The sequence below is a fragment of the Acinonyx jubatus genome, chromosome B2 (assembly GCF_027475565.1).
Source record: "Acinonyx jubatus isolate Ajub_Pintada_27869175 chromosome B2, VMU_Ajub_asm_v1.0, whole genome shotgun sequence".
NCBI lineage: Eukaryota > Metazoa > Chordata > Mammalia > Carnivora > Felidae > Acinonyx > Acinonyx jubatus.
In genome coordinates this window covers 48,752,388-48,766,248 of record NC_069385.1, presented here as the reverse complement: position 1 = coordinate 48,766,248, position 13,861 = coordinate 48,752,388, and the positions used below count along the sequence as shown (strand labels likewise).

General features: G+C 42.2%; 1 protein-coding gene across 2 annotated transcripts in view; it reads right to left on the bottom strand.

The window, feature by feature from the left end:
- Positions 1-7,349, bottom strand: part of HDAC2 (histone deacetylase 2) — a 29,480-nt gene extending 22,131 nt beyond the window's left edge. The window contains exon 1 of one of the 2 annotated variants that reach the window (XM_027057061.2): positions 7,063-7,349. In XM_027057061.2, coding sequence (XP_026912862.1) covers positions 7,063-7,114 — 52 coding nt within the window. In that variant the 5' untranslated portion in view covers positions 7,115-7,349. Of the gene's footprint in view, positions 1-5,982; positions 6,007-7,062 lie in introns of those variants that run through there. The other variant, XM_027057060.2, reaches the window with a different exon arrangement.
- Positions 7,350-13,861: the final 6,512 nt, after the last annotated feature.

Sequence of the window (13,861 nt, the reverse complement as noted above, 5' to 3'; positions counted from 1 at the left end):
GCTGAGTCCGGTAATATTGCCAAGCTAGAAGAGCTATAGTCAAATGTGGGCAGAACAACGCAGACCATCTTTAAGCAGTAGCTAGTAGGAGAGCAACGACATTTACAGTCAGTAGAAATGGTAGGGGAAAGCCTGGCTAGGAAAGGATATAATATGGTAAAGGTATAGGGTCTTCACTAATTTCAAGAAAATGAATATAAGAAACTACCTATCTAATCCATCACTTTTTTACCAATATAGGGTCCTCCAATTTTGTATGAATATACGTAGCTTTCAACAAGTTTTCTCTGCTACAATTTAGGTGCCCCAGACCCATCAAAAATATGTGCCCCCTACTTAAATGACACATGTCCACAAGGGCAACCAAGCCAAAGATAAGTATTAACTGGTTTACCAAGAATTCCCCCAAAATGTAAGGGGTTAATAAAAGAACCATCTCCCAATTCTTTCTGGTTTAATCCCATATCTCAAAATTCTCTCAAGGCTGCTTTGTAGCCATCCACTTTTCAATAAACATAAAATGTCTTTTCTTAGTTTTAAGAACCTACAAATTCCACTCATCTAAGTGGTGAAGTAATGCAACTTGGACATTTTATTTTATTTTATTTTATTTTAACGTTTATTTATTTTTGGGACAGAGAGAGACAGAGCATGAACGGGGGAGGGGCAGAGAGAGAGGGAGACATAGAATCGGAAGCAGGCTCCAGGCTCCGAGCCATCAGCCCAGAGCCCGACGCGGGGCTCAAACCCACGGACCGCGGGATCGTGACCTGAGCTGAAGTCGGACGCTTAACCGACTGAGCCACCCAGGCGCCCCGCAACCTGGACATTTTAAATGTTATCTTGATTTTCATCAAAATACATAAAAATGCTTTACCAATGAAGCAAACATCAGAAAAATTAGCTCAAGGTGGTTCCCTGAACACAATAAATTTTAATCGTCAACATGAAGAAGTCCTCACAAAGAATTCATTTTATCTGCAAAATTTTAGCAACTGTTCACTCTTCAAAAGAAGCTATCAGAACAAAATGGCTACTAAGATCTACACTCTCACCTAAAGTACTTGAGACTAGATGTATTTAAGATTTTTTTTCAGGTTTTATAAATGTAGTTGTTACATCTGTTGTATATTATGTGATATCCTGGGATCTACACAGCAGCCTATAATCAAACATTAATATTTTTGCAGCAAAAAAATGTGTGAAGATTCACAATATGCAGAATAATGATTATAAATATTAATTTTTTCATCTTCCACATACTGCTTAGTCCACTATCTTTAACACACTGGCCACTGGCTTCCATAAACTGCTCTCTTGGACTTTACTCCTACCCCATAGCCACTCCTCCACCAACCTTTAAGTATCAGGAGCTTCTCAAGTTCATTCATTCATTTAACAAAATCAAGAGACTACCATGTGCCAGGCACTTTTCTAGGTGCTTGGACAAGTCAGTGAACAAGAGAGGACTGCTCTAAAAATCTTCTTCTCTTAGGAATGAGTCACCTAATCTGTTCCATCTAGATAGAAACTTAGGAATCATCCTTTATTCTGTATCACCATTAACCAGTTCCAGCTCCGTTTCCAATCCACCAACAAGTTCTTTTTACTCTCAAAACCTCTCTTAAATGTGTCCATTTCTGTCAGCCACAACCATGATATTTTATGTGGACCAACATACATTCAATTCTTGCTTTCAGTCTTCCATTCATCACTCTTTACCATCCTTTTTCCACTTAAAGAGTTCTATTTAAAAACCTTCAGTGGTTTTCTATTCCCTGAACAAAGTTAAAATCTCTTAGTACACGTCTTGCGTGGTCTGGCCCTTTACTACCTTGCCTTGGCATCCCATGGTTCCCCTACATCTTCCCTTTTGTTTAGTATGCCAAATCCTAACTTACTTGGCCTTTGTAGTTTGCAATGTACTACATAGGAAAACCTTTTTCCCCTAATGTTTTTTTTTAATGTTTATTTTTTAAAGAGTGGGACAGAGCATGAACAGGGAAGGGCAGAGAGAGAGGGACACACAGAATCTGAAGCAGGCTCAGAGCTCAATACCACAAACCAAGAGATCATGACCTGAGCTGAAGTCAGATGCTTCAGCCACTAAGCCACCCATGTGTCCTCATAGGAAAACTCTTTTAAAACTGGCCCATTCTCTTCTTTCAGGCCTTCCTTGTCTGAACAGCCTGCAAAGGTCCACACTTAGGTATACAGCTTTTATTTCCTTCTTAGGACTTAAATAATCTTTTGTCTACCTGGCACACAAATATTAAACCCATTTGATATTTCTATGGGCTTTCATAAACAAGTATAAGCTAACTACTATGGAAATAGGAACAGGACTTAATCAACCAGTACAAATATCCTCATTAAACTTTTAAATCTGATCTCATTCATATTTCAATGCTATTATCATTCTCTAAGAGATTACCAATTCCAACTATCTCCTTAAATACTTATCAACCGAAGCATTTACAAGTTTTTGTTAAGAAAAATAATTACTAATACTTTGTTTTGTAAGAGGAAGCCCCCGGCCCACCCTTTTTTTGTAGCAGCCTAAGGAGGTCCACTGTTGCGTCACCAAAGGAAAAAAGAAAAATCTTTTAGGTACCAGGTTTTGACCTCTTCTTGGACATTAAAACCAGTCAATGTGGTAAAGGATAAGGAGTGGACTGGGTCAAACAGGGATACGAATCTATTTTCAAATGTAATATAGACAAAATGCCACTCATTTTACCTGTCTATAACTCAGAATGGTTTTAAGAAGCAAAGAAAATGTTATATGAAAGTGCTCTATCCAGGGGCGCCTGGGTGGCTCAGTCGGTTAAGTGTCCGACTTCGGCTCAGGTCATGATCTCGTGGTCCGTGGGTTCGAGCCCCGCGTCGGGCTCTGTGCTGACAGCTCAGAGCCTGGAGGCTGTTCCAGATTCTGTGTCTCCCTCTTTCTCTGACCCTCCCCTGTTCATGCTCTCTGTCTCAAAAATAAATAAATGTTAAAAAAAAAAAGTGCTCTATCCATAAAAATAAGGTACTGATCATTTATTCATCAATAATTTAAAAAACCTTTAACTTATTTACATGATGGAGGCACAGACATAAGCAAAACAGACAAGACTCTGTCCTCACAAAGCTTATATTCAGTGAGGTGGACAAAATTCAGGTGATATAAACAGCATGAGAGTATAATAGGGAAAAAATCAGTAATGAGGATTAAGGTAATAGGGAAAAGTCTCATAAGGTGAAATTTTAAGGAAACGAGTAGTAAAGAATAGTTGGGGGAAGAGGGCCCAAGTATAAGAAAAACTGTTTTATTTAAGTATTACACAGTACTAGGTCTAAATAGTGATGTGCAATTAGGACTACTGGTATTTATGAACTGCTGCTGTAATTCATTCAGTACTCTGATTTGCTGATAACCTGTTCTAGAAAAAATGATTACCTATTTTACAGATAATATTTATACTACAGCAAAGAACCCATGCCGTTTTATTAAAGGCTATCTATCTAACAAAAGGCTTTGGCACCACTGTTACAAATAAAAGTCTAAGAAAATCTGTGAATAGTTGGCTGCCAAACAGAATTCTTATGAGTATCCTGGGAGGTGCAATCTTGATAACTTTTATATTCTATCTTTGTATAGTGGTGCATGCTTTTCATTGAACCACTTGTCTCCAAAAATTCTGATGCACACTATCAAGAGGAAAAAACAGAGCACAGAGCAATATACAGACAATTATGTAAATGACATATATATACAACCCTATTATATCACATACATTATAAAATAGGCACTAAATGTGATTGGCCTAAAGCTTGATTCAAAACAAAGCACATTTAACATTTCTAGATAAAGTGTTATAAATGCATTGTGGGGCACCTGGTTGGCTCAGTGGTTAGGTGTCTGACTCTTGATTTGGCTCAGGTCATGATCCGGCCCACATCTGGCTCTGTAGAAGGGACCCTGCTTGGGATTCTCCCTCTCCCTCTCTCTCTGCCCCACCACTGTTTGCGTGGGCTCTCTCTCACAAGATAAATAAGTAAACTTAAAAAAATAAAATAAATGTGAGTATCACAGACAAGGCCGTTAACACAGCTTGGTTTGCTAATTACATTTAAGTACAGAAATCACATCATTTTAAAGTCAGAAGGGATCTCAGCAACTAGTTATGTCACTTTACATAGTATTGATAATCTTGTAGTACCTGCAAGAATACCAAGATTTAGAAGGGAGTTTTTGGAAACTTTGGAGGCATGGGTCAACAATTGCTGCAGTTTCTCAAAGGTTTAAGGATACCTCATCCACCAATGCCTGAAGGTTCACCTGGAACCAGCGTTCCAGCCACCTAAAGGGTATAATACTGAACACTATAAAGCATACAGAGAAAAATACACGTCTTCAAGAAGTCTCTTTCATTTGCTAGATATTCTCTCTGTGTTGCAAAGAGTGTGCCTAATGGTCCCACTAAGCCTAAACGTAGGATTCCTATGGTTGTAGAATTCGCTTCACTCCTGTCTTCTACTCTCTTTACCAACACATTAAAAGCAGCTAATTTAGGCGAGCAGATTTTTAGTTTCAATCCAATCCATGTTGTATACCTCCAAGTCTTGGTGCAGAAGCTACTTTACCTTTCTCTTTCCTCACAATTAGAAAAAGAAAAATTACCACTACCTTTATCAGCTGACAAAATAGGATTTTGGGGATAATGAAAATGTAAGCTTTTTGAATTAATTGTTCAAAGCTTAGTATATATGCTATCACGTACTAATAATTAGCACAATGATACCCAGCCAACTTAATAGTTTCTCCAAAACATTTTATTAGCTCCCCCCACCCCCGACAAAAATCCAAAGAAAATTCCAAATGAAAGCAACCAAAAATTCCATTCTAAAAATGAGGCAAGAGCCTTAGATTTCCAAAAACTCAGTTACACAACTGGTGTTGGTCATCAGGTAAAGCAGTTGAATGGTATACAGTAAATAAGTGATACTCATGAGACTTGATTTTTTCCACTCTACCTATCAAGCCCCGTATCCTGCCTTTGGCATCCCATTCCCTCAGCAAAGGCTCATCACAAATGGGCCCAGAAACAAACAGCTGTTCTTAAAACTGCTCCTTACGTGTACTTCCTGCTTCTACAATTCAAGTCTGATGACAAGAAGTTATAAGCAGCTTCATTAGAGCCTATCACTGTCAATAGCAACTAAGCTGCAGGAAGAGCCTTAGCATTAGTTTCCCCCGCTTTTTAAACCTTAGAAACAATATCATTTTAAAAATTAATTTACACATACGGTTATTTACTTTCCAATTTGATCAGGGAATGGAGAGCAAGGGCTCCGCCAGTGACTCAAAATACGCATAAATTTTTAAAGACTGATAAGAAATATAGTTCATATTAAAATTAAAATGTAGTCCTATCTCTATCCCTCCAGGATGGCATAATTTCAATTTGTATTACACATATATGCAATGCTCTCAAAAAATGTTTTATACCACAGCTGTTAACTACTTAGTACTAGCCATCAAACATCAAACAATTTAGATTTCTTCCGTATGATCTGAAGTTTTCCCCCAAAGACACATTTTATATGGTCATTTTATATGATCAGGCATTAAAAGATTCATCTTTGCTAAATGAAGTAATATGGTATGGCCATTTTCAAATTAAAATCAGCTTCATTCTGAACCAGATCTCTAAGGTCTGGTTCCACCTAAGATTTTGTAATACAGACAATACACCACTTGTAGGAAACAACTTTCAAGATTTGTACTGCTTGAGACACATCAAATAGGACTCGCAGGTCACGGAGCCTAGCTTCTTTGTTAACTTTTCAAAATCCTTCTCTGGAGAATAATCCAGGAGAAACTATTTGCCGTTAATGTCTTTGTGTAACGTCTCTGCTCAAATTTCAAGTGGGAGAACCCCTAAAATTTAAGCTATCTGATTTTCATATTTTACTGGGCCGCAAGCTCAAGCTTACCTGATTATTCAGCACTTTCCGCACGACTCCTCAAAGTTTTCCTACACCCAAACTCCCACCACCTAGTAACAGCTTTCACAAGCAAGATGCCAATGCTCTCCTAAACCTCCAAAGCAGGGTGTATTTCCTGATCGAACAAAGAGCAACAAAGAAGTGGGTGGCAACCGCCTCTCACAGAGGCAAGCCAGGACCCATCGAGTCTGATCCACGAACACAAGCAGTAACAGCTCCACGTCTCCCTAGCACCATCATATTTCCCGCGAAGACTAACTACCTCAAACTCGAAAAACCCCAATTTTTTTCGAGGAAGTGAAGCCTTTTCGTTTGAATCCTGAGAAAGTGGCGCTGAAAGCACCGGGCGAACAAAGGAGAGGGATGGAGCCCCGGCGAAACGGAGGAGTGTGTGCCCCAAGGCGTCCATGGGCCCCCACCCTCAGTAACTACTCGCCAGCCGCGACCCGGTCGAGGGGTCCGGGGTGAAGCTGGAGGCGGAGAAAGGAGTAGACACTGCGGCCAGCCAGAGCCGAAGAGGAAGGGAGGGGCGGGGCGGGAGCGAGCCGCGACCGGGGGGGGGGGGGGAGGGGGGAGGGACGGGGACTGGGGGCGGGGCTCTCGCGGCCGCGGGGCTTTGTGTGAAGTCTGGGCCGGGGTAGATATTTTGACCCGGGGGGGAGGGGTCGGGGGCCGGAGCTGGGTTTCCGCGAGTGGGGGGCAGGAGAGGCGAGAGGCCGGACCATCCCCTTGGCCACCTCCACCGAGGCAGGGTAGGCCGGCGCCGTCCTACAGGCGGCCGCCTTCAGGGCGGCGGACCGTACAGCCGGAGGGAGAACGGCAAGAGGGAAAAGGGGGGCGTCCACCTGGCACCCGCCGCAGAGCCGGCGGGGCCGCTCGCCGCGGAGGGGCTCCCCCTGACGGCGTCGGGTCGGGAATGGGTTAAGATGCGGCCAGACGTCGGTCCCTCCTCCTTCCCACCCCTCAGCACCGGCGCCCACTCGCTTCGGCGGCCGCGGAGTCCGGCTCGGCTCCCGGCCTGGCTCCCCAGCCCTGCCCGCCCACCCTGCCGCCGGCCCGGCCTCTCACCATCGTAGTAGTAGCAGACTTTCTTCTTGCCGCCTCCCTGACTGTACGCCATGGGCTCCCCGGCCACCGCCGCCTCCGGGCTCCGGCTCCTCCTCCTGCTGCTGCTGCTGCTGCCGCCGCGGCTAGGCGGGGAAAGAAAAGGGCTGGGGCGAAGGTGGGGGTGGCAGTCCCGTGGGGAAGGGCCAGCCAAAGGGAGGAGAGGAGGGGGTGCCGGGAGGACTCGGTACCGCCCGGCCGAAGGGCCGAGAGCGCGGAGCGGGGGGTGGCAGCGGCGCCAACTCGCGACACTGGGGAGGGGGAGGGGGCAGCCAAACCACCTCCGGAGGCCGAGGGGAGGTGGGACGCGTCCACTGTGGCCTTCACGGGGGGGAAAGAGGGGTCCGACTAGAAAAAGAATCCTTGTCACCTTGAGATAAGAGGCCTTCTAATGATGAATAACTTGTGGAGAGCGGCGCCAAATGCAGTCGTGAAACGAGAAAAATAGTCAGGCTATCACTCCACAAGTAGCTAAAGGGAGTGTGGCGCCGGGTGAGCGCTCCCCCCCTCACAATCTTCGCACAGTGGTTGCGCCTATTCGGAGTCTGCGCAATCGCGCCTCTCCAACCGTAGCCTTGGCCGCCTAGACCCCCTCCGCGTCGTCCCACGCCGCTCCCCTCCCCCACTGTCGCGAAGCTCCCGCCCGAGCGGACCACGTGCCGGGAACCGGGCGGGGAGAGACCACTCTTGCACCCCTTCCGGCCTCTTCGAACACGCCGGGCTGCAGCCCATGGTCCCTGGGCCGGGTCGCCTCAGGTTTCTCGTTTGTTCATTTATTCTTTATTTTTTGTTGATAATTGCTCCGAGGTTGCGATCTGTTAAGGGGACCTAATACAGACAATAAGTAGTACAGTACTGCCTGGTTTTGAATGAGTATTTATAGAATGCATTTACATCAGGGCGTAAAGCACAGTGGTAAGCATTTGCACTTACAATATTTTCATTGATACCTATTTATAAAAGCTACCTGGTAGGCCATTTAAGACTCCCCCAAACACTGAGATGTAAGTGTTATTCCTATTTCTTCTTTAGTAAGGTACTTGGTCGTGTCCACTGTTGATCCAGGGTTTGAATTCATTCAGTCTTCCCCCCCCCCCCCCCCCCCAAATCCACACATCCATACTGCTGCTGCTGTTTGGACACTAGAAGATTGGAGCAGAATGCTAAAACACTTTCAAAACTCATGGAAGCCATAAATACCTGTGTCTGATCAATAGGTCAACAAACATTTGTCAAGCACCTATTGTAAGCCAATCACATTGCATTGTGAGGGGTGGGGGCTTCTGACAGTCTACAGTGTAGCACTCTTATTCCAACTATATCTTGTACAATTTTCTCCCAAATACGTGAATACACACTCTCTTCCATAGCCTCACCAAAAAAAAAAAAAAAAAGGCCTTATTGAAGCAGGCGCCATTCGGAGCCACTATCAAAAATATCTTCTTGATTTTGCTATTGACTTCAAAATCCTCAAGGTATTTATACTTAAAAAAGCAATTTTCTTGGATCTCACCCCAAGAAGTTTAAGAAAAGTCCAGAGTAACCCCTTTTCCCAAGTCTGTATTTTTAACAAGCATACCAGGTAACTGATGCAGTTGATACAAGAACCACAGTGTGAGAAACATTGGCTTAAGGTTAATTACAAGGTATTGACTTTAAAGTTTTACTCTATCAAGTCCAAAATCAACTTGGTAGATTCTGAGCAAAAACTAATATTCTTCTCAGATTCAGCATAGTGAAGTCTGAAATGAGACTTTATTTACTTCAGGAAAATTTCCCTGACTCTACCTACCTCCTTGACCCCAAGTCTTTCTTTGCCCCTCATGTAGTTCTTGGGACTAGTACTGCTCTAGCTCAACACCACGTTAAGATTGCTCACAACTTCTTTTAACTTCTGATTAGAATAGAGGTTAGCCAGAGGAAGGACTATGTCTGTCTTGCATGCAATTTTATCTCTGTGACATGGGGCAAGTCACTTAAACTTTTTTTGGTCTGAATTGCCTTATCTGTAAAATGAGGCAGGATCACTTAAAGAATAGTTCCTCATATGAATACTGAGTGGCTCAAATAAGAAAGTTAATATGGAATAGTTTTTAAACAGTGAGAACTTTGTAAATATAAGGGATTATTATGATTGTTATTACAATACTGGTAATAATAACCATTGTTTGCATCCACAGCATTTAGCTTTGAATGTGTGAGATGAGCCTGGGCATATACCTTAACTGTTGAGGAACTTGTTATGTTATTTATTATTTAATAATTTTAAACTAATTGAAGCAAATTATTTTACCCTTAGAAACTAGCATTGGAGAAGGATATCTTACCCAGTGACAAGAGCTGACCAAGTGAATTATGTGCCTAAACGTCATAATGAACTGTAGATTATCAAACATTCTATCAGAATTGACAAACTCTAATTTCATTTACCGTATTCAAACTCATCTGTCACAAACCTTTTTACCATCACAAAAAAGAAAGTCTTTTGGGTGCCTGGGTGGCTCAGTTGGTTGGGCATCCATCTTTGGCTCGGGTCATGAACTTGCGGTCTGTGAGTTCAAGCCCCATGTCCAGCTGTGTGCTAACAGCTCAGAGGCTGGAGCCTGCTTCGGATTCTCTGTCTCCCTCTCTCTCTCTCTCTGCCCCTCCCCCTCTCACGCTCTGTCTCTGTCTCTTTTTCTCAAAAATAAATAAACATAAAAAAAAGAAAAAAGTTTTAGACAATATATAGGAGAAGGAAACAAGTTGAGAACAAGGTTAATTCATAGAATGTGTAATTGAGGATTGTCTTTATTCTTTTTTTTTTTTTTACATTATTTTTTAAATGTTCATTTATTTGCAGGGGGAGGGGCAGGGAGAGAGGGGGAGAGAGGATCCAAAGTAGGCTCCTCACTGACAGCAGGGAGCCCAATGTGGGGTTGAATTCAGAACCACGAGATCCTGACCTGAGCCAAAGCTGGACACTCAACCAACTGAGCCACCCAAGGGCCTGGAGGATTGTTTTTATTCTTAAACTATTTTTCTTTGGTTTCTACTTCGTCTACATGGACATATCTTTATAATCTTGAAGATGTTTGGTACTTTGAGATTATTCAGTGAAAGGATCTGTTAAACATAATTGGATTATTTTGACTATTTAGAACTGATTGACTAGAAACTATTTAGATTATTTAGAAACCGATTGTTTAAAAAAAAAACCGGAAAACAATTGTCTCAGCTTATGCTAAAAATGAAACCCTGCTACCAACTGCAGCAGATAGTTTAATTTTTAGTTACCATAAAAGAATTGTTCATATAAGCTTGTTTCTACTCTAAGGGAAATTTAGATTTCCTGGTGTTAAATTCTATGTAGCAATTCCATAAGGTAGTACAGAAGGTAGAGAAGTAGAATTACTAACATGAGGGTGCTGTCACACACTAAACCAGCCTCAAGCTGAATTTTGATTTCCCTAGAAACATGGTTCCTATTTTTACCCAGTACTATAAGCTATAACTCATTAATCTGAACAGTAGCACCAAATAATGAAACATTATTCTATTTGAGCTGTGCATTTGTGTAGTAAAATTTTAAATTTCCCATTTTTATTAAAAATAGATTTTTGAATCATAGCTTATCTACTAAATTATTCTGTTGCATTACACTTTCCATGTCACCCCTCTTAGCTTCTTAGCTGATGGATGCTTTGCTTCTGTCCCTTAAAACATAGTATTACTTTCATCCAACCCATCTACTTACACACATTTTCTAGAAAAATTCTATACCCATGCTTTATCTGGGAAAATCTATTTGCTAGTGTCTCCCAATCACCCAACACTTATATCTTAATTCTTCATCTTTCCTCTCAAATTTTTTAACTTTACTTCAAATCTGATAATTATTTCTCTCTACTTAGCACAGAACTGTACAAATGGAGGTAGAGTATGTGTGTTGGGACCACTGAGTGAAAAGCTCAATAATGAGGATCATGGAGCAGAATGGTGGGACCTGGGTCCTTGAAGACCTCATTTATATCTGTACCAGACCTGGACTGTCCACCTCCTGACTTCTGGTTACATGCAGGGAAAAAAGACATATCAAAACAAATATTTGGGTAAACCACTGTAGTCAGGACTTTGTTAAATGCAGTTGGATACAATCCTACTTCATGTAAAATATACATTAGGAGTTAGTGGCTTTTGGTGATTTCCAGTTAGAAATTACAGATTTCTGTGGAGAGACAGCTTTCCTTGGGTTTTGAACATCTTGAGAGTGGAGGTACTGAATGCCCTTTTTTCCAAACAATCCATTCAAAGATGTTTGTATAATGAACAGCTTTGGAAGATAAGAGAAAGTGACTCCCTCTGGGGCAAAGGCAGGGCACGTGTACTACCCATTATAAAAGATTCAGGTTCTCTAAGTTCAGGGTTCATCTCCTATAACGCAACACGCTACAAGTGTGTCATCTGGTCCTCTTCCTCATGACCTGTAGGAAGCACAAAACATAATACTTATACTCTGGTCACTGCTATTGCTTTGAATAATAAATTACCTTTGCCTTTGGCACAGGAGTCTTGTGTCTATGAAACTGTGGTTGTCTAGCTTGTTAGCTTGCAAATAGTGTAAAATCTCAGACCCTTCACATTTCTTGACAGTTTTTAGTGATGAGATTGGGGGGCTGATAAAGACATGGCTTACTAAAAAGGAAGGATGAGAGCCTTGTCAACCAGCAGAATTTGAGGGAAGTCCATGGAAATTGGTAGCAAACATTTGACCAGATTATACAGTCAACTGGGAATTACATGGCCCTCCACTGTATTGCCTGTTAATGAAGAGGAACTGGGGGGCTTGCAGGCTGAATACCAACCAGTAGGTTTAAAGACAGGTGGCTGCACAGTATCCTGCTTGTGTAGCTTTCCCCCAGGTGGGGGTACTTCTTCACCATGTTGGAGACACAGCCAACCTGTGTTTTCAGACTTAGGTTGATCCCACTAGCGATCCCCAACAGTTGTAATAAATAATACTTGATTTCTGGGGATACCCTGTCCACTCCCAGAACTATACTTCTTGAATGGAAGTCAGGTATTAATTTTACCGCTTCCAAGGTCACAGTAACGTGCACCCTAGCTATGGTCATAAGAGACTTTGAAGTGTTTAAGGACCCACCAGTAGATTGCATAGGTTTCAGATGACAGTGGACATCTCTTTGAAACAGGGCCACCCTTAGTTATTTGGAGGAACTTCCCAGAAGGATAACTGACTCCTTTATGTGCACTCTGTGGTTGATTATCCTGATGATGTCAGGCAATTAGAAAAGATGGTAAGAAATTTGTCCCTGAGTTTAGCTCAAGTGATCAGTGATGCCACCGAAGCCTTAGAAAGCAGTGAGGTCTGCCTCAACTCACCAGCCAGGGTTGTTATAGATGATAGAATTACCCTAGGTGGCAGGTTTTGAACCATCCTTAATACATCAGCTGAACTGGATTAATGCCTCAGACCAGATAGAAAGGTCAAATCAGAATCATAAGGAAAAAAGCCAGTGACCCGATGGTTTATGGGATTTCAGGAACCTTGGGGCATGCCTGAGGTCAATACTACAGATTGGTCTCCTCCTGCTGCTTGGCTGTCAGTGACAGGGCCTTAATTAAACGCTATATGAGACAAATTGAATGAAGCCTCTGCTAGTCAGATTAATCAGAGTGGTTAATGGTAATATATCCATGTGAAAGTTTGAGTTCTGTCAAGAACACGTAGGGTGGATTGTTAGAAGAGTCCGGTCCCTGCACATTCTTGCTGAGTGTCCTGTACATTCTTGCTGAGTATGCCAGGTTGCAAGACTTCTCTGTCTCCTGAGACTAAGCAGTTTCTGTAGCTAGTCACATAGATATCTAAGTAGGAAGGTGACATATCATGACTAATGTGTAAGTGCTCACTCTCAGGGTCAGGGAGACTGGCTTGCTTGCTGCTTGCTCGGCAATCTGGGCCCTTGGTCCCGGGTTTCTCTTTTGCAGTACAACCCACTCTGTGTGCAGGTGTCATCTGGGTCATTACGTATTCTTTCTGGGACTTAGGAGACAAGAGAAACTGAAAAGAATGGGTTGATGCTCATTCAGTTTTGCTGTGCTGTGAGCAGTAAAGTACTTTGTCTCTGATCCGGGAATCTCCTAACTTCAGCCAGAGTCCATGAAAACTTTAACAGGTTAACTTAACTCACTTGCAAGATGCGATAAAATCTCAAGGGCTTGACAGTTCATGACCATGTAATGCCAAAGCATTGTTAGCAATGAGAAATTTGTCCTTATACTGTGAACCCACAGATATATCCAGCTTACGGTGAATTCTAGATTCTTCTTTCCAGTCATGGGTGGAGCAGGGGGGAACATGTAAAAATTCCTAGCACATTACCTCTGGATGAGTTTTATTGGAAAACTATCAGATCGTTAGTTAGGAGAGGAAAATTGAGATGCTTTTATCCCATTTGTGCTAATGTGAATACAAAGGTGTTGGAAGTATTCATCAAAAGCACTTAAATAGAATCACAAATCGTTGAAGATTCAGTATCTTTTTTGTGTGAACACGGACAGGGAATGCTGACAATCTAGAATAGATATTGTTCAGCAGCAGTGAAGGTTACCTTCTCTTGCTCTCTTCTAACTGACCATTTTTTTCTTTTTTCTAATTTTATTGAGATATAATGCACCTGTGACCTTGTTTTCTTTTTCATCCAAATTTTGCATTGCCATGCTCCAAGACATTACCACACCTTCCTTTATGTAACAATGACCA